General features: G+C 39.6%; 1 protein-coding gene across 3 annotated transcripts in view; it reads right to left on the bottom strand.

The window, feature by feature from the left end:
• Positions 1-19,174, bottom strand: part of Glys (glycogen [starch] synthase) — a 43,983-nt gene that overhangs the window by 23,441 nt on the left and 1,368 nt on the right. For 2 of the 3 annotated variants that reach the window (XM_074109380.1, XM_074109379.1), the window contains exons 2-8: positions 12,620-12,762; positions 9,495-9,572; positions 6,321-6,427; positions 5,406-5,597; positions 4,327-4,421; positions 2,704-2,806; positions 1,363-1,471 (exon numbers count right to left, since the gene is read on the bottom strand). In XM_074109380.1, the coding sequence (XP_073965481.1) occupies positions 1,363-1,471; positions 2,704-2,806; positions 4,327-4,421; positions 5,406-5,597; positions 6,321-6,427; positions 9,495-9,572; positions 12,620-12,758 (823 nt within the window). In that variant the 5' untranslated portion in view covers positions 12,759-12,762. Of the gene's footprint in view, positions 1-1,362; positions 1,472-2,703; positions 2,807-4,326; positions 4,422-5,405; positions 5,598-6,320; positions 6,428-9,494; positions 9,575-11,812; positions 11,832-12,619; positions 12,763-19,174 lie in introns of those variants that run through there. The other variant, XM_074109381.1, reaches the window with a different exon arrangement.

The following is a 19,174-nucleotide window of genomic DNA, read 5'->3' as shown; positions in this document are numbered from 1 at the left end:
AATTGTTTTTCTATTCGATAAACAGTCATTGTATATGTTTTGTATATGTTTAAATAGTGTAAATAGTCAAATACCGTATTATATTTATCCGTTGCTTAGTACCCATAACACAAGCTTTGCTAAGCTTACTTTGGGACTAGGTTTGGGGTAGGCTAGGTCAATTGGTGTGAATTGTCCCGTGATATTTATTTATTTTATTTCTTTAAGAGAAAGAGAGAAAGGGAGAAAAAAGAAAGCGAGAAAGAAAGAAATGGAACATTTAAGTGGAAAAAAGCGTTTGTCCAATCGTTTGAGAGCTACAATGCAAAAGACAAAAAAAATTGCGACTAGAAATAGCAGCGCAAGAAAAGTTTGCTGCAAAGAATAACTGTGTTTGGGAAATTTATCAAACAAATCAGAGAGAGATAGATAGACAGACACTGGCGTCAAACTTATAACACCCCTTTTTGCGTCGGGGGTTAGTAAAATAATCTATCTATCAATATATATTAATACCTTTAAACAAGCTTAGAATCTCGGAAACGGCTCAAACGATTAAGATGAAATTTGGTATGTGGGGGTATTCGGGGATGCCAAATCGATCTATTTTTTTTTTTTATTTGACTGGATGGCAAACGAGCAAGTGGGTCTCCTGATGGTAAGAGATCACCACCGCCCATAAACATCTGCAACACCAGGGGTATTGCAGATGCGTTGCCAACCTAGAGGTCTGAGATAGGATACCTCAAGTGCCAGTAATTTCACCGGCTGTCTTACTCTCCACGCCGAAACACAACAGTACAAGCACTGCTGCTTCACGGCAGGATTAGCGAGCAAGATGGTGGTAGCAATCCGGGCGGACCTTGCACAAGGTCCTACCACCTGCTGCTAGCTTGGTCTTTTCTCTGGGAAAATGCTTATTAGCGAGATTTAGTCCGAGAAAAGCTCGGTCACCCTCGGTACTTAATATAAAGCTAAAACCATCCTCTGCAAAACTAAATGCAGTGCTGATACGCGTTATTTACGCACATATGGCAGATAAGCGGTTTTGTACAACCCACAGATATAGGTTACACTAGATTACGCAAATGCATCTACTTCGCGTGTCCGAACCCCGACCAAACGTCGGGGTTGGCCCCATACAAAGACTGACCGCTAACTGACTAATCATGACTAGTGACTGACTCGAGCCCCACGGCGCGGGCGGGCGGCGCATTTGAATCGATTTTGCGCGGACATCGGGGAATTCACATCGCTAATTCGCTCTTGAAACGTCACAGTAGATATAAAAAAGTGACACGGTTGGTTTTCATACAGATTGAGGTGTTTGCGTTATCTAGTGTAATCTATATCTGTGGTACAACCACAAACTACAATACGTACCGGTGATATCAGACACAGTTGTGAATATATGCGTCATGTGAGCTGCCGCGCGTTCCATGCAGTAGCGGTGGTATATCTGTCTCTTTCCCGCCTCCTCGTCCACAGCGAACTGAAAGAGATAGCATGTTTTGACTGTGTCCAAGGGCTTCGTACTAAGATGCAGCATATATTCAATACTAGCGTTTACCCGCGGCTTCGCACGCGTAAATCATTACATACAGCAGTTGAATTGAAATCCCGGGATTTTATTAAATTCTCGTGGGAATTCCCTAAAATTACATCGTGGTTTTCATTGACGTTAAACTAAAACACCCATGGCAAATTTCATGACTCTAAGCCCAGCGGTTGTTATTAAGAGATTTTATCCCTATCCCGTGGGAATATCGGGATAAAAAGTATCCTATGCTTTAATCCAGGTTATAAACTAACTTTTTGCCAAATTTCATCCAAATCCGCGCAGCCGTTTCAGCGTGAAGAAGTAACAAACATACTCACTCACTCACAAACTTTCACATTTATAATATTTGTAGTATTAGTAGAATTACGTTTCGCATTTTGTTCGGCTACTAAGGTGATTTTCCACCGGCGAGGCGAGACGAGGCGAGACGAGGATGAGCGAGAAGTTCCTATAGAAAACGCGCGATATCGTGCGAGCTCACTAGAGGGCGGCGCTGCCAAGGGCGCAGCCTAAGGTATCGCCAATATTCGGAAGAATTATATTTTTTCTTTTAGAAATATAAAATTGTACTCGCAAATGTAATGAAAAACATTGTATGTCGCACGGGCGGTACTAGAATTACGAACATCGACTCATTAAAGCCATACTCATAAAAGCTCAGTCTTCGACTTCGGGCTTCTAATAGACTCTCGTTCGTAATTCCTTATTTACCGCCCTTAGACCCAATGTACTATTAAAGGTGCTTCTCACTCGCACTCACCGGCCTTATGGGACTGCCCTAGTGTCACACTGCACATAACACTACGGCAGACCCATAAGGCGTGTGAGTGCGAGCGAGAGGTACGTTTAAAATGATTTATGACTCAGTTCGCACGTTTGAATTGGCCGTAGTATAATAACAATTCCCGGCCATCCTTCGCTCGCCTCGCCGGTGGAAATCACCTTTCCTCGTTAACTTGGAAAGTCTATTTGTCTGTGATAGTTTTTCTTCTAAACAATCTTTTTTGCTGACTGTACTTTTGTTGAAAGTACTTGCACTATTGTCTTCTTCACCTTTCTTCGAGCAGCCAGGTAAAAAGGACCAAATACTGTGTTTAAAAAATCGATATAGAGCACTGTCAAGAATCAATGATAAATGCAACAAAATGTCGTTTCAGTGTTACCTTATCCAAGTTGTTATAGAAGTCGGTGTTGCCAGCGCAGAGATAGCGACCGAGGAGCGTCGCGTGCGTCGTGAAGACAGTAGCGACATCTATGTGCCGGACCCTGAAAACAAATTGGTCGTACCAATATTATAATTATAACCAGCTTTTATTAGAAAATATTTTTCTAGGTACCTACCTACTAGCTCAAACTCGGTGCCTCAGCACGAGCCAGCAGGAATGGAACAATAGTAGTCTACCTCTCATCCTCACCTACATACTATGGGTGAAACAAAAAACGATAGCCCTCATTGCTAGAGATGAGGGTTATCGGTCAAAATACAAGCGGTAAAATAAACCAACTTATTATTAATTTGCAAGATTGTTCGTCAGAGTCGGAAAGTGGCATTCAAAGTGTTAAATAAATGAGGGCTATCGTTTTTTGTCTCACTAGATGGCGCACTGTTGCGTGAGGTTTTTAAGTATGGCTTTCAAAGTCTGTTGTTACGGGCGTGAAAACAAAGTTTAGATTAAAATCATATTTAATACACCTTAAAACCGTACCATAAAAATATCGAGCATGCCACAGTGTTGCATAGTCCTCGCTTTGTTCGGAAAAAAGGGAGACAAAGGTTTCCGAAAGTCAAAACTGTCTCAAAACACAGACATTCATTGCCCCGGAGCACATATTTGCCATAATTAATTTAGGTATTGCAAAATATTCACAAAATTATTCTAATTATAAATAAACCCGCGTAGCTCACCCAAAAACTATGAGATTTGACATTTCGGAGACCTCACGCTACACTAGCGCCTCTAGCGGCGAATTCATTCGCGATAGCCGTCATTATATTCAGAAATTCAAATAAGACTTTCAGGTCGATAGCGTAACGTTTAAACCTTAGCACTAGTTATGCAGGTAGTAGGACCTTGTGCAAGGTCCGCCCGGATTGCGACCACCATCTTGCTCGCTAATCCTGCCGTGAATAGCAGTGCTTGCACTGTTGTGCTTCGGCGTGGAGAGTAAGACAGCCGGTGAAATTACTGGCACTTGAGGTATCCCATCTTAGGCCTCTAGGTTGGCAACGCATCTGCAATACCCCTGGTGTTACAGGTGTCTATGGGCGGTGGTGATCTCTTACCATCAGGAGACCCACTTGCACGTTTGCCAGCCAGTTGAATAAAAAAAAACCCACGGGATAGGGATCTCGAAATAATAACCGCTGGGCTTAGAGTCATGAAATTAGGTATGTTGGTAGCTGGACATCTGGAATAACACATAGCCTACTTTTTATCCCGATATTCCCACGGGATAGGGATAAAATTTTGAAATAACAGCCGCTGGGTCTATAGTCATAAAATTTGGCATGGTTGTTATAATTTAACGTCAATAAAAACCATGATGTAATTTAGGGAATTCCCACGAGAATTTAATAAAATCCCGGAATTTTAATTCAACCGCTGTATCTAATTTCGCGATTTCGCAAATACTGTCATTAATATTTATTTTATACTTGTTTTATTTTGTGTACTTATAATATGTAATTTGCGAATTAGCGAATAAACGTTTCTATTTCTATTTCTATTATAACGCTAGTAGATTATAAATGCAAAGCTTAATTGCTTTAGTAAAATGTGTCTTACCTGAGGATGATAAGGCCCATTCCGGCTTGCCACTCGTGGAAGTGAGTTACGACCCTTGGCGGCGTGTCGCTGTAGTTCTCAGCTACCTTCCTGAACTGTAACAATCATCATCATCATCATCATCATCATCATCATCATATCATCCGTAGGACGTCCACTGTTACGAGTACGGAGCACTTTGCTTATTTTAAAACCGTGGCAAAATATATTTTATAGTTCTCAATTAATGAGTAAGCCATTATTAGGGTTCGGTACCTCAAAAGGAAAAAACGGAACCCTTATAGGATCACTTTTTGTCCGTCTGTCTGTCTGTCTGTCAAGACCCTTTTCCTCGGGAACGCGTGGAGGTATCAAGCTGAAATTTATATCAAGTACTGAGGTCTACTGTCCCTCGGCGCTGGGAAAAAATCAAACTTCTAAGCCAACGCAATCAAAAGATGCAGCCGTTTATGCTGCAAATTTCCGCAAATTTTCAAAACTCGCAAGGGAATCAAAACCTACAGGGTACTTCCCGTGAACTCAGAATCTTGAAATTTGGTACAAAGCAACGTCTTATAGCACTGATAACGGAAATAAATGAATGCATGGAAATTAATCAATGAATGGAAAAGAATGAATGAATGAAAATAAATGAACGAAATAAAATAAATGAATGAATAGTTTTTTTTATTACCTCCGCTATGAACTCGGCCACCATGAACCCCGGTATGACGGCGTCGTTGGCCTCTAAGTCCAGGTGCGGCATGCCCAGAGAACATGTCTCCCACAGCTGTTGCTTGAACCCGTCGATATCGAGATCGAATTATCGAACAAAATGGTTGGTTGAACAGACAGTGTTTGTGGCTGGTTGTGTACACGAACGAAATTGATGGTGGAATGAATGAGCGAACTAATAGTTGAGTAAGTGAATGAATGGAAACTAATGACTGAATGATTGGAAGTGAGTGAATGAATGAATGAAAATGAATGAATAAAAATGAATAAATGGAAATGAACGAATGAATGGAAGTGAGTGAATGAATGAATGGAAGTGAGTGAATGAATGAATGGAAACGAATGAATGGAAATTAGAAAATTACCTCCGTAATGAACTCGGCCACCATGAACCCCAGTATGACGGCGTCGTTGGCCTCTATGTCCAGATGCGGTATGCCCAGGGAGCATGTCTCCCACAGCTGTTGCTTGTACCCGTCCAGCTGCCAGGCGGCCGAGCCGATGTCGAACAGGATTATCTGGGGGTTGCCGTCGACTAACCACGTGCCGCAGTGGAGCTGGGGACAATGTTGATAGCATCATAATCACGGTATAAGCCGAAGGACGTCCACTGTTGGATAAAGGCCTACCCCATGGATTTGTTAGATCAATTTCCCAAAATCGCTATTTCCTTTCGCATTTTTTCCCGAATGCTTTTTTCTCACTATGGTTTTTTACTGAAGCTTATTTTCATAGTGGCGTTTTTCCAATCAGAATCGACACAGACACAGTGTCGACGGAGCTCCGCTGACGGCGCATTCAAATCGGTCCACCCGTTTAAGAGCTACGGTGCCACAGACAGACACACACACACAGACACACATAGCGGTCAAACTTATAACGCCCCTCTTTTTACGTCGGGGTTAAAAACCGGCCAAAGAAGGGTTCCGTACCATAATCTATACAACATTAGACATTAGCAAAACAAACACGTTTTTTGTATGGGAGCCACCCTTAAGTATTTATTTTATTCTGTTATTAGTATTTGTTGTTATAGCGGCAACAGAAATACATAATCTGTGAAAATTTCAACTGTCTAGCTATCACGTTTCATGAGATACAGCCTAGTGACAGACAGACGGGCGGACGGACAGCGAACTCTTAATAATAGGGTCCCGTTTTTACCCAATGGGTACGGAACCCAAACAAGAGTAAAAAGAGAGAGAACGAGATATTTATTTACACATATTCGATACACAATGAGTGGTGTAAATAACTTTGGTTCCATTCCGATGGCATACCTTGTAGCCTTTACTCCGCATTGCATTAACGGCGATGGCGAGCGGCCCGTTGGGGGGGAACTCCGTCTCCTCAACCTCTTGGCGAGCGCAGTGCTCCTTGTAAGGCCCTTGAATACAAGGATACAGCAAATAAATAAAGGAATATGAATAATGAGGGCTATCGTTTTTTGTCTCACTAGATGGCGCACTGTTGCGTGAGGTTTTTAAGTATGGTTTTGAAAGTCTTTTATTACGTGCGTGAAAACAAAGTTTAGATTAAAATCATATTTAATACACCTTAAAACCGTACCATATAAATATCGAGCATGCCACAGTGTTGCATAGTCCCCGTTTTGTTCGGAAAAAAGGGAGGACAATGGTTCCCGAAAGACAAAACTGTCTCAAAACACAGAACGCATATTTGCCATAATTAATTTCAGATATTGCAAAATATTCACAAATTTATTCTAATTACAAAGAAACCCGCGTAGCTCACCCAAAAACTATGAGATTTGACATTTCGGAGACCTCACGCTACACTAGCGCCTTTAGTGGCGAATTCATACGCGATAGCCCTCATTGCACATCAAATAAATAATTGCCTATCAATTTATTATGATTGGTTTTTTATTTGATCTGAGGGTTTTTTGGAGTCTTTTTGTATTTATTATTTCAACTCCAAATTTGTTACTTTTACAGTTTGTATTTTCGATATGGTTTCACGGGATACCGTAAAAGTAACAAATTTGGAGTTGAAATAAAAAATACAAAAATACTCCAATAAATCAATCATAATTTGATTGCTTAGTAGCGACATCTCTTGTCTGGGTGAGCGGCTAGTTCCGAAAGAATGTGACGTCCGCTGGGCTTAGTCATGAAATTTGGTGTGTAGGTAGCTGGACATCTGGAATAACACATAGGCTACTTTTTATCCCGATATTCCCACGGGATAGGGATAAAATCTCGAACTAATAACCGCTGTGAGTCATGAAATTTGGTATGTAGTTAGCTGGACATCTGGAATAACACATAGGCTACTTTTTATCCCGATATTCCCACGGGATTGGGATAAAATCTCGAAATAACAACCGCTGGAAATTTGGCATGGTTGTTTTAATTTAATGTCAATAAAAACCACGATGTAATTTTAGGGAATTTCCACGAGAATTTAATAAAATCCCGGAATTTCAATTCAACTGCTGTATCTAATGATTTACGCGTGCGAAGCCGCGGGTAAACGCTAGTCAGACATAAATTTTTGTGAGACGCATAACTGCTTGGTTTCGTAGGTACTTGAATAAAACATAGTCTTTACTTCAACTGTCCCATCAGCTATTAAATAACATTGTAAATATGTTTAATATAAAAAATTAAGTTTAGATTTTAATGAACTTAAGGAATTTCCTTGCTCACCCGCGACCTTACGATAGCTAAGCTTATGCAAAATATGCGTGTTCATGCAGTTCCTCCACCTCCACACTGCAACACACTCCAAATAAATTATTTAGATTTTAATATTGACAAAAATACTATATCTGCCAGCCAACTCCACTGTCTCTTCAGTGTAATGAAACAATCCTATACTGACTTAGTTCCTAAAATATATTTGTCTTTCTGATATCATCACAGGTAAACATATGTGGTTTATTGTAAATGGTGTAGGTTGTTTACCTATTAAAAGTTTACCATTTAAAAGCTTGCGATGGCGGCTTAAAACATCAAAAGTCACTTCCTTTCAGGTGGATGTGACAGACTATCAACATTATTGTTTATTTTGATCTAGGTACGAGTTGATGTTATATTAATGATTTTGCCTAGTTGACCAAAACATGGAAAATTTCCCTACATAGGTACTATGTATTTACATGTTGTTTTTTCTATATTATGTGCGTTGATAATAGGAAAGTTGTATAATTACTGTTGACCCATGTTTGTTTTGACAACACATTATGTATTATATCTATGGTACTCTGTTGTTGGTAAATACGTGTACGAGTGACAATTTTTCTTTTTAGCCCGCGTTAGGGTGTATACTTGGCAAGTGAGTGCATAATAATAGTTGTAAAATTAATTATATATATCTACGTACCTAATACATTTATTTTTATGTTTTTAAAGTCACACAATAAATTAGTTTTATAGTTTACAAAATATCTATATATTTATGTAGTCTTATGTAGTTAATGGTGTGTAGTATGTCTTTATAACGGTCCGAGGGTTGCCGACGGTGCTGGCTGAAAATCAGCGCTGGGGTGTTTTTAACGCTTCAGCATTATGCTGAGCCAGCCAACTTTTGTGTTGTTTTTTGTACCTAATAATTTTGTTGTCTTGTGTTGTGAATAAATGTATTTTCTTTCTTCTTTCTTTCTTTCTTTCTTAAATTCCTAAATAGTTATCCTACTTCCTACTAATATTAAAAATGCGAAAGTTTGTGAGTGAGTGAGTATGTTTGTTACTCCTTCATGCTGAAACGGCTGAACGGATTTGGATGAAATGTGGTATGTAGATACTGGATATATGGACATCTGGAATAAAACATGGGCTACTGTTTATCCCAATATTCCTAAGGGATAGATAAAATCTGGAAATAACAACCGCTGGGCTTAGAGTCATGAAATTTTGTATGTAAGTAGCTGGACGTCTGGAATAACATATAGGCTATTTTTTATCCCGATATTCCCACGGAATAGGGATACCATTTTGAAATTTCAACCGCTGGTTTAGAGTCGTGAAATTTTGGACAGTTGTTCTCAATACAAGCTCAATGAAGATCACGATATAAATTACGGGATTTCCCAGGGGAACTTTGTAAAATCCCGGAATTTCAATTGTAACTACCCGATCGAATAGTTTAGGTAAGCGTGCGAAGCCGCGAGTAAAGTCTAGTGCATGATAGATAAAAGGGAAATTTAATTTGACCGGTGGCGCCATCTCTTGGCGCTTCGGGAAACATTGCGTAGGGGTAACTGCCGATGGTTAAGTTTAACGGGGTTAGCTAGCGCCATCTGTTGGCAGCGTAGTAAATATGGTGTTACAAGTTTCAATTTAATTTTTCCAAAAAAATTGATAGTAAATTAAAAATCTATCTACAGGAGTGAACTACATTTTAAAAAATATAATATGGACCATCCTAGAAAACTTAAGGTACCCAATTAGTTATATACTTATATATCTCGAACAACATAAATGACTTACCAAGCAAGCAGTAGTTGTCTCCCATCTCCTCGGTAGACACGTATGCCTTCGAACGTATCACCGTGTATATACCGCCAACTGAAACAGGAATAAATGTGAATTAAATACCAGAAAGTCGCCCTATAAAACCGGCCAAGAGCGTGTCGGACACGACCAGAACAGGGTTCTGTAGCCGTTACGAAAATAAAGTAGTATTATTCTTAGGATTTTGTATAAGTATGGTACCAAAATTAGTAGTATATTTTATAAGTTTGGCTGCTATTTACTATTAAGCCGAGTTTAGACTTGCAAGGAAAATCGTGCAAGTTGCATTACATAGCGGCGCTCGATTGAGCACTACAGACTCGTTGGCTTTACGGCCTCGCAATGTAATGCAACTTGCACGATTTTCCTTGCAAGTGTAAACTCGGCTTTAAACTATTAATAATTTTCAAGTATGTAAACTAAGCCGTATATAAATAGATTACGTAATAGAAAATTTTAAAAATCCCACGAAATTGTCATTTCAAACTTCAAAATCTGCAACGACTGAGCCGATTCTTATCAAAAATATGTAGCTAAGAAACACCGCAACGAAACTCGCTCTCGCGTAAAGAAACCGCATCGAAATCGGTCCATCTTTTTGAGAGCTACGATGCCACAGACAGACATTGGCGTCAAAATTATAACGCCCCTCTTTGTGCGTTGGGGGTTAAAAATTAAACCAAATTTTAAAGCACTAATGAAAGTGACAAAAAAGCTTTACAAAGGCAAGCTAAAGACAACTCTCCTATTACCCTACACAAAAAATCTTCAGGTACAGTCAACGTCATAAATAAGTGATCACTTTTGTACTTTGTCACTTTAACGTCATGTTTGAAAAGCCATACGAAATTGTGTAACGACTGAAAGCGACAAGGTACAGAAATGATCAGTTATTTATGACGTTGACTGTACTGACGTGCCAAAGGAAACTTTCCCAAATTTCGGAATTTCCTATCATCATGTCAGCCGAAAGACGTCCACTGCTGGACATAGGCCTCCCCCCAAGGCTCTCCATTCAGACCGGTTTTGTGCTTTCCGCATCCACCGCGATCCCGCTATCTTAACCAAGTCGTCGCTCCATCTTGTTGGAGGTCTACCGACAGCTCGTCTCCCGGTCCGCGGACGCCAGTCGAGAACCTTCTGGCCCCATCGGACATCAGTCCTGTGAGCAATGTGCCCCGCCCACTGCCACTTTAGTTTCGCAATTCTTCGGGCTATGTCGGTAACCTTAGTTCTACTGCGGATATCATCATTTCTAATTGTATCCCGCAGAGAAACCCCGAGCATAGCCCTCTCCATAGCCCTCTGAGTGACTTTGAGTTTTCTCATGAGGCCCATCGTTAGAAATTTCCTATATTTCTTGTGAAAATTTCCAGAAATTTCCGAGAACTTTTCCAACTTTCCGCAACTTGCACATCTGTACTACAGTGTCCAGTCTAGTTCTAAAACAATAAGAAACCGGTCGGTCTCGCTAAACGTCTTTGGTTCTACATCTTGGGTTACAATAATGAGAAGTTTTGTTATTGTCATGTGACGGCAAATAGAACGTGCATATGATACGCTATAGAAGCGCAGTGGAGATGCACATATATACTTCGTTTTTAGGGTTCCGTACCCAAAGGGTGCCAACGAAACCCTATTACTGAGACTCCGCTGTCTGTGTGTCTGTCACAGGGCTCTATCTCTTGAGTCGTCATAGATAGACACTTGAAATTTTCACAGATTATGTATAACTGTGGCCGTCAGAACAACAAACAAACAAACCTGATTGTTTTGCCGTTTTTTGCTTGATATTAATAACGGCAACTGGTAGACGCTTGAAATATTCACAGAATCTTTAGTTGTATAATCACTTTAAAAAATAAATAATCAAATTAAAATTAAATAAATATTTAAAGGGACCATACAAGAAACTTGAGATTTTTGTCGTTCTTTCGCTAATGTCTAATGTTGTATAGATAATGGTACGGAACCCTTCGTGCGCAAGTCCAAGTCGCACTTGGCCGGTCTTTATTTATTAATTTCACCAGATTTCTTAAAATGAAACACGTCAGTTAGTTGAGCCCCTGCCACTGCTGGTTATATACGGAGAACAATATGAAGAACAAATGTTATACCTAGTTACGTAGTTGTCAAAGTTGGTTATCTAGGTGGAACAGAGGTACTTTTGGCTGTTGGTTTTTTAACATCTGGTAGCATGGTGAACGGTTTTGTTGCTGCTCTAACCACTTGGCAATCCGGTCGCGACCGGTCGTCGAAATGTAATGGTTTCAGTTCATTGAAGTTGCTGCTGCTTGTTGGCAGCCTCCCAGGCACATTCGAAGGCAGGCCCACCGGTTCTCGTCACTCGCTGCCTGCCCTCTGCTCTTCTACTAAAGAGGCCATAGCTCAAACCACTATCCTACCACGGTTCTTTTGGGTTTGTTAAGTACTGAACTAGATGAAACATCAAAAGAGATTTCCGTAATGTAAATGGTTACTTTTACTGCCAGTGCTGGTTATGTAAGATGGTTGCATACGGGGTACAATGTGAAGCAAGAAATGTCCCACCTAGTTACGTAGTTATCTAGGTGGAACAGAGGTACTTTTGGCTATTGCTTACCTTTGTTTGCAGCCTCCCAAGTGCATTCAAATTGCGGTTCTCGCCGCTCGCTGCCTACCCTCAGTCCATCTTCTGCTGGGAGGCCATAGACCATAGACCAAACCACTAAGCCACCACTTCTTTTTGGCTGTTGACTGATTGTTTGATATCGGAATTTGGCACAGAACTATATTGTGGTATTTGGCCTCTACCAGTGGTGGTTATGTAAGATGGTTGCTTACGGGGAACAAGGTGAATTCAAAAATCTCCCACCTAGTTATAGGCAGTCATTCACGATGACGCGTGCCGTGGTTCTTATTACAATATCATTAATGTCTAATTTTGACAAAATCACGCGTCTTCGTGGATGGCACTAAGTAATTAAGTATACGTAGTTATCTAAGTTGGTTATCTAGGTGGAACAAAGATAACTTAGCTGCCTGCTCACTGCCTGCCCTCTGGTCTTCTGCTGAGGAGTCATAGGGTACTTTGGGCTGCTGTTTGCTTTATTGAAGCTTACCTTTGTTGGCAGCCTCCCAGGCACATTCGAAGGTCCACCGGTTCTCGTCGCTGGCTGCCTGCCCTTTGTCCATGAAAGACAGCAGGTCGTGCATGGACTCCGCACGGTAGAAGCGACGGGAGGAGCGGTCGCGCGACATGGTGCTGGAAAAAGAGGGCAATCTATAAACATCGGTTACAGGCTTGGTCCGACGTCAGTTCAGTTCATAAATAAATAAATATCACGGGACAATTCACACCAATTGACCTAGTCCCAAAGTAAGCTTAGCAAAGCTTGCGTTATGGGTACTAAGCAACGGATAAATATAATTATATAGATATAGATACATACTTAAATACATATTAAATACATATTAAACACCTCGGGGCAGATATTTGTATGAAAAATACGAATGTTTGTTCTCGGGCCCTGGGTGTTAACTATGTATTTAAGTACGTATCTATCTATATAATTATATTTATCCGTTGCTTAGTACCCATAACACAAGCTTTGCTAAGCTTACTTTGGGACTAGGTCAAATGGTGTGAATTGTCCCGTAATATTTATTTTATTTATTTTATTTTATTTTATATCTCAAAAACGGCTACACCGATTTTGATGAAACATGTCTAAGAAACATCGCCAGAAAACCTGCTTTCAAATAAAAAAACCGCATGCAAATCGGTCCACCCGTTTAAGAGCTACGGCGCCACAGACACATAGCGGCCAAGCTTATAATTATAACACCTCTATTTGCGTCGGGGGTTAAAAATATGATTGATGATGAAAAGCTACATAAATAAAACAAATCGTCACTACTTTGAAAAATCTCGTATCTAAAATCAATATGTCAGCAAAATTGAACCTTGACGTGATATTCATAAAGTTCACTTGGAATAATTATTTTTTGAGGTACGAGGTTTTTTTAAGTAGCAACGAAATGTCACTCTTATTGCACTTCACGATTGGCTGGCATCCAAATGTATGGATAATGGGTTTTACGTCAACACATACATTATGTAATTTATGTATGTTAATGTATGTTGTATGAGTAGAGACGAGTGGAATAAGAAAGGGGAGGCTTTTGCCCTGCAGTGGAACGTATTATAAGCTATTAAAAAAATATATATATATATATGTAAACGATCATACATACTTTGTTATGTGCAAATACATGTATGTAGACATATCAGTTCACACGATTGTATTTAACATTCCTTAAGCAACTTATATAACCTGACCAACAAAAAGATGGAAAACCCTCGACACTGTCACTTCAAAGTTCAATATCTCAAACACGGCTGAACCGATTTTGATAAAACATATCTAAGAACCATCGCTAGAAAATCTGCTTTCAATTAAAAACAACCGCATTCAAATCGGTCCACCCGTTTAAAGACAGACACACAGACATACGAGACACACAGACATATAGCGGTCAAACTTATAACACCCCTCTTTTTGCGCTGGGGGTTAAAAAAGCGTTTCAATTTAGTAACCGACTCACACTTGCCCGATTTATTCATTAACACCCAAGCGATAAAATGAACTAGATTATTTCACGTGTTTATTTTCTTATAAACGTGTTAAATACCCAAATATCATGTTCATAAGCTAGTTATCTATATGATAAACATACATGGCTAGCACGCCGGTACTAACACGCTTATGTCACACGTGATAATGTTCAAAGTGGAATGGCACAAGGCGTTACGTCTTTTTGTAGATGAGAAAAGTATAGTAAGAATACAAATATTATCTTATATTCATAGCTGAAAACCGAAGAGTAGACGATTGATTTAAATGTGAAATAATCTAAAGTTTAAGGTTAAAGGTTAAGGTTTAAAAAAAACAATTTAATGACACTTTTATTTTATTATTTTCAAACCCAATATAATTATTTGATGATCTATATTATTTCCGAATAATTTTTAAATAATATTTAGGTAACCGTTTTAATATTATTCGGTGATTCAATTTAGGTGACAAGTCTTCTATTTTAGGAACATATATTATTTATTAGGTGACCGAAAATGCTATTATTAGGTGATCGATAAAATCATACCCATTTGTTATCTTTACGTAATATTTGTTATCATTTTGTCGTTCAAACCACGCAGGTTCAAGATTACCGAGAAGTAGGTCTATGTCGGGATATCGCTGTTGCCACATATATGATAGCACGTAGGTATGTATGTGTATGTAAGCCCTTCATTGTCCCACTAATATTATTAGTCTGTTTGTTTGTTTGTTATTTCATCACGTCTAAACCGCTGAACCGATTTAAAATTCGGTATCGTACAGTTTAGTGCAAAATATGCTGCACATGGTGTTTAAAGCATGAAAATCGGAACGATTGATCTTTAGGCCATAAGAATCTATTTGACCCGTAGCACGAAAAAAAAAAGGAGAGGAGTAATGGTGATTTTAAGCCGGCGAGGCGAGACGAGAATTGAAATTGGTATGCATTCTCGCGCGCCAGCCGCGAGCCGCAGCGGCTCTCGCCTCGTCTCGTGTCGCCTCGCCAGTGGAAAACCACCTTTATGACGGCATCTTTTTTTTGTTTGGAAAATATATTTTTTTTCTGAAACCTGTGTATAGTATCTAATGAAAGGGCTTACTAAGCCGATCATGATATTTCATTCACTTGTTTTAAATTAAAATAAAAATCATTTTCAAAAGATACCAAGTTTGGGCTCCTCCCGATATGATACGGTTGAATCATTATTAGTAAAATATATCTAAAATGATATGTAATAGCCTCATGTCCAACCCCAAGATAGCAATTTTGAAAATATTTGTATTAATTATAATTATAAATGCGAAAGTTTGTGATTATATTTGTGTGTGTGGATGTTCGTTACCTTCACACTAAAACAGCTGGACCGATTTGGATTTGGGAGATGGACGACTGGGATAACACATAGGCTACTTTTTATCCCGATACTCCCTCCCACAGGATAGGGATAAAATCTCGAAATTTCAACCACTGGCTTTAGACTCACGAAATTTGGCACGGTTGTTTTTAATATGACATCAAAGAAAACTATGATGTATTTTTTGAGAATTCTCATAAGAATTTACTTATTTTTTTTTTTTTCTATTTTTTTTTTGAGGCTTAAGTGCACCAGTGTGACTATGCCAGCCTCATTGAAAGACTCGATGTCCACATTCATCAAACACTCCTATTGCGATATCCAGATTATCTGGCTGCAAAGGAGTGCTTGATGAACCGATAAATTCGTACTGCATCTTCCGATACCGGACAACTCAAAATAACATTCACTGCACCATTGAACAGGTCCAAATCACTTAAATCCCAGAATTTCAATTCAACTGCCATATCTAATGGTTTACGCGAGAAAAGCCGCGGGTAAAACCTGGTGTAAAATATTTAGACAATTTTATTGGAAGCTACTTGTTACGGAGTTGCGCACTATCAGATACACACTTAAAACCATGTGTCATTGACATTGACAACCTATTTTATCACGCGTAACACTCTGCCTAGGTCTGGTTTAATTTGACAAAGTACTAAAGTGGTCAACATTTTCATGGGCCGACTGTACATACTGCAGCATTACTTAAACGTCCACGAGCTCATAAGGTGCTCGTGAACCCTAAGCAAGCTGACATAAATCAAAACACGTAGAATTTTGCAGAAAACACTTTTTATTTAAAAATTAAACAGCCGCACTTTAAAAGAAAAACACACAAATAACTATAAAAAAACACAAAAAATAAACAAATTGTTATAAAAAATTAACCAAAAAATATATATAAAAATAAACACAAAAAAGGAACAGATTTTGGTATCACATGTTGTTAGACAGAGCAGCTACTGAATTAGGTACGTAAGAACATTATAATTGGTACGGTTATGGAAAAAAAAAGTTAATCAACCGCAAGCCAAATAAATCCAAATTCAATACAGAAATGCGCCTTTGTAAAGGCCTTTTAAAATTTTGAAAAGGAAATCATCCCCTAAAAACCTATACAAAAGACAATATTAAAAACTTAGGTAATCTCTGAAATGATGTAAGCTAGTACTAATGACTACATGCATGTATTCACCGGGTGACCAACCTAAAATCTATGAGAGCGAAAAAAACTATTATACGTTTGTCTTTCATATATGATATTAGCAAAACATTATTAGCATTATTTTATAGGGGTGATTAGGTTATTTAAACTCTTTTTAATACAGTTCACCACGAAACGGTATGCTCTTCTGAACCTCCACGCTAACGGATCCCACGGAGCAGTAGACGTCACACGCTCCAGTCTCCCGAGATTAAACGTGCGGATAATAACCACATGGCGACACCCATCACGAGTAGAGTAGGTGGTAGAACAGGATGTTAGTAGGGGTATAGGTAGGACTGAAAAGAGAATTTTAATTAGCCCACAACAAGGAAAAGACCCAAACTAACACGTCCCTAGACAACCACGGAATCAAAACTTACCCGATGAAAATCGGCAGTATCGGAGAAATTGTTAAAAAGCCCCGTCACACGGGCGTGCAGCAGAAAACATCTTGCGGCACAAGCCGGCCACACACAATTGGTAAAATCACTTGTACTAACTCTGGTAACAATCACTACACCAAAGGAAAAACTGGTTGCAGAATATTTTTTAAATCAAAATTGCAACTCAGGACGAGAGCTCTGCGCTATCCAACATGTGATCAAAGAATCGAGGCCAAAAACAAAAACATCAGTCGAACCAACAAATCAAAGAATTTAATTTTCAAATTTCAAATCAGAAACCAAATGTGTAGTATAAAAGAGTTAACTGCCAGCACACAACCGGCCAGTGAAAATGCTTGGAAAATGAACAAAAAGTATGCAACAAGCAACTCGCATGCAGCGTTGTAATGCTGCAATACATACACAACCGTGGGTGGTCAAAGAGATTTTTTCTCATGTTATCTAAAATAGCTAAATGAATTCAATTTGACAGTAAAATGATAATTTCGCCTTGTAGCCTTATGTTTATTGTGAAATTTGGCTCCAAATCGTTCGGGTAAAATTACACACGCTGCTGCTCGCCAGTTTTGTTATCTTGAACTTGGCTTGACACACTACCGCGTGTCTAGATCTGTCACCTAATAAATAGATCTGTTCCTTAATTAAATGCTTCTACTTAGGTAGGTCTGGTTTGGTACAATGACGAGCGAAGCGAGGAGTGTTAGGTAGAGCTTACGTTTTTTAAGTTGTGGCAATAAAGGTTTTTTTATTTTATTTTATTTATTTTAACTGCGACCCTCAGCGCGCGAGCCGAGTTAGCGAAGCGAGCGTGCCGCGGTGCCCGGCGAAGTGCCAGAACCGACTATTTTTAACCCCCGACGCAAAAAGAGGGGTGTCATACAGCATGAAACTTCGTTATTTTAAATTTATGCAAATTACTAACCATCACCATCACAACATCATCATCACCATCATACTAATACGAAACGTAAGGCCAGAGAAAGAGACAACCGCATGACTGCCACGTAATTTGATAATTAATATTAATTTTCAGTGATTAAAAATTAGAGATTCAAAGGATATCCCGCCAGTATCCGGTATCCGTTCCCAATCCGCACTGGGCCCGCGTGGGAACTATGGCCCAAGCCCTCTTGTTCTGAGAGGAGGCCTGTGCCCAGCAGTGGGACGTATATCGGCTGGGATGATGATCCGGTATCCGGCCTATCTGGCCACTATTTTACTCGAAAATACAAACTGAGACATGGATGCACAGAAAAACCAGAAAAAGAGACCAGCGCTGGGAATCGAACCCAGGTCCTCAGCAATCCGTGCTGCGTGCTATAACCCCTACACCACCGCTGGACAGGAATTTAGACACGAATTTTTCCTATGCATACATATCTCAGGTTGCTTATTTCTACTACGCTACTTATGCAGCAGCACTAGCGACATCTATGTTTTTCGCTCTCATCGAGAGACGTCACATTCTTTCGGAACCAACCGCTCACCCAGACAAGAGATGTCGCTACTAAGCAATCAAATTACCATATCGAAAATACAAACTGAGACATGGATGCACAGAAAAACCAGAAAAAGAGACCAGCGCTGGGAATCGAACCCAGGTCCTCAGCAATCCGTGCTGCGTGCTATAACCCCTACACCACCGCTGGACTGGAATTTAGACACGAATTTTTCCTATGCATACATATCTCAGGTTGCTTATTTCTACTACGCTACTTATGCAGCAGCACTAGCGACATCTATGTTTTTCGCTCTCATCGAGAGACGTCACATTCTTTCGGAACCAACCGCTCACCCAGACAAGAGATGTCGCTACTAAGCAATCAAATTATGATTGGTTATTTGGAGTCTTTTTGTATTTTTTATTTCAACTCCAAATTTGTTACTTTTACGGGTATCCCGTGAAACCATATCGAAAATACAAACTTAGACATGGATGCACAGAAAAACCAGAAAAAGAGACCAGCGCGGGAATCGAACCCAGGTCCTCAGCAATCCGTGCTGCGTGCTATAACCCCTACACCCAAATAACCAACCTGAAATAAGCAACCTGAGATATGTATGCATAGGAAAATTCGTGTCTAAA

Source organism: Choristoneura fumiferana, chromosome 28 (assembly GCF_025370935.1).
Source record: "Choristoneura fumiferana chromosome 28, NRCan_CFum_1, whole genome shotgun sequence".
Classification (NCBI taxonomy): Eukaryota; Metazoa; Arthropoda; class Insecta; order Lepidoptera; family Tortricidae; genus Choristoneura; species Choristoneura fumiferana.
This window is presented reverse-complemented; position numbering and strand designations above follow the sequence as displayed.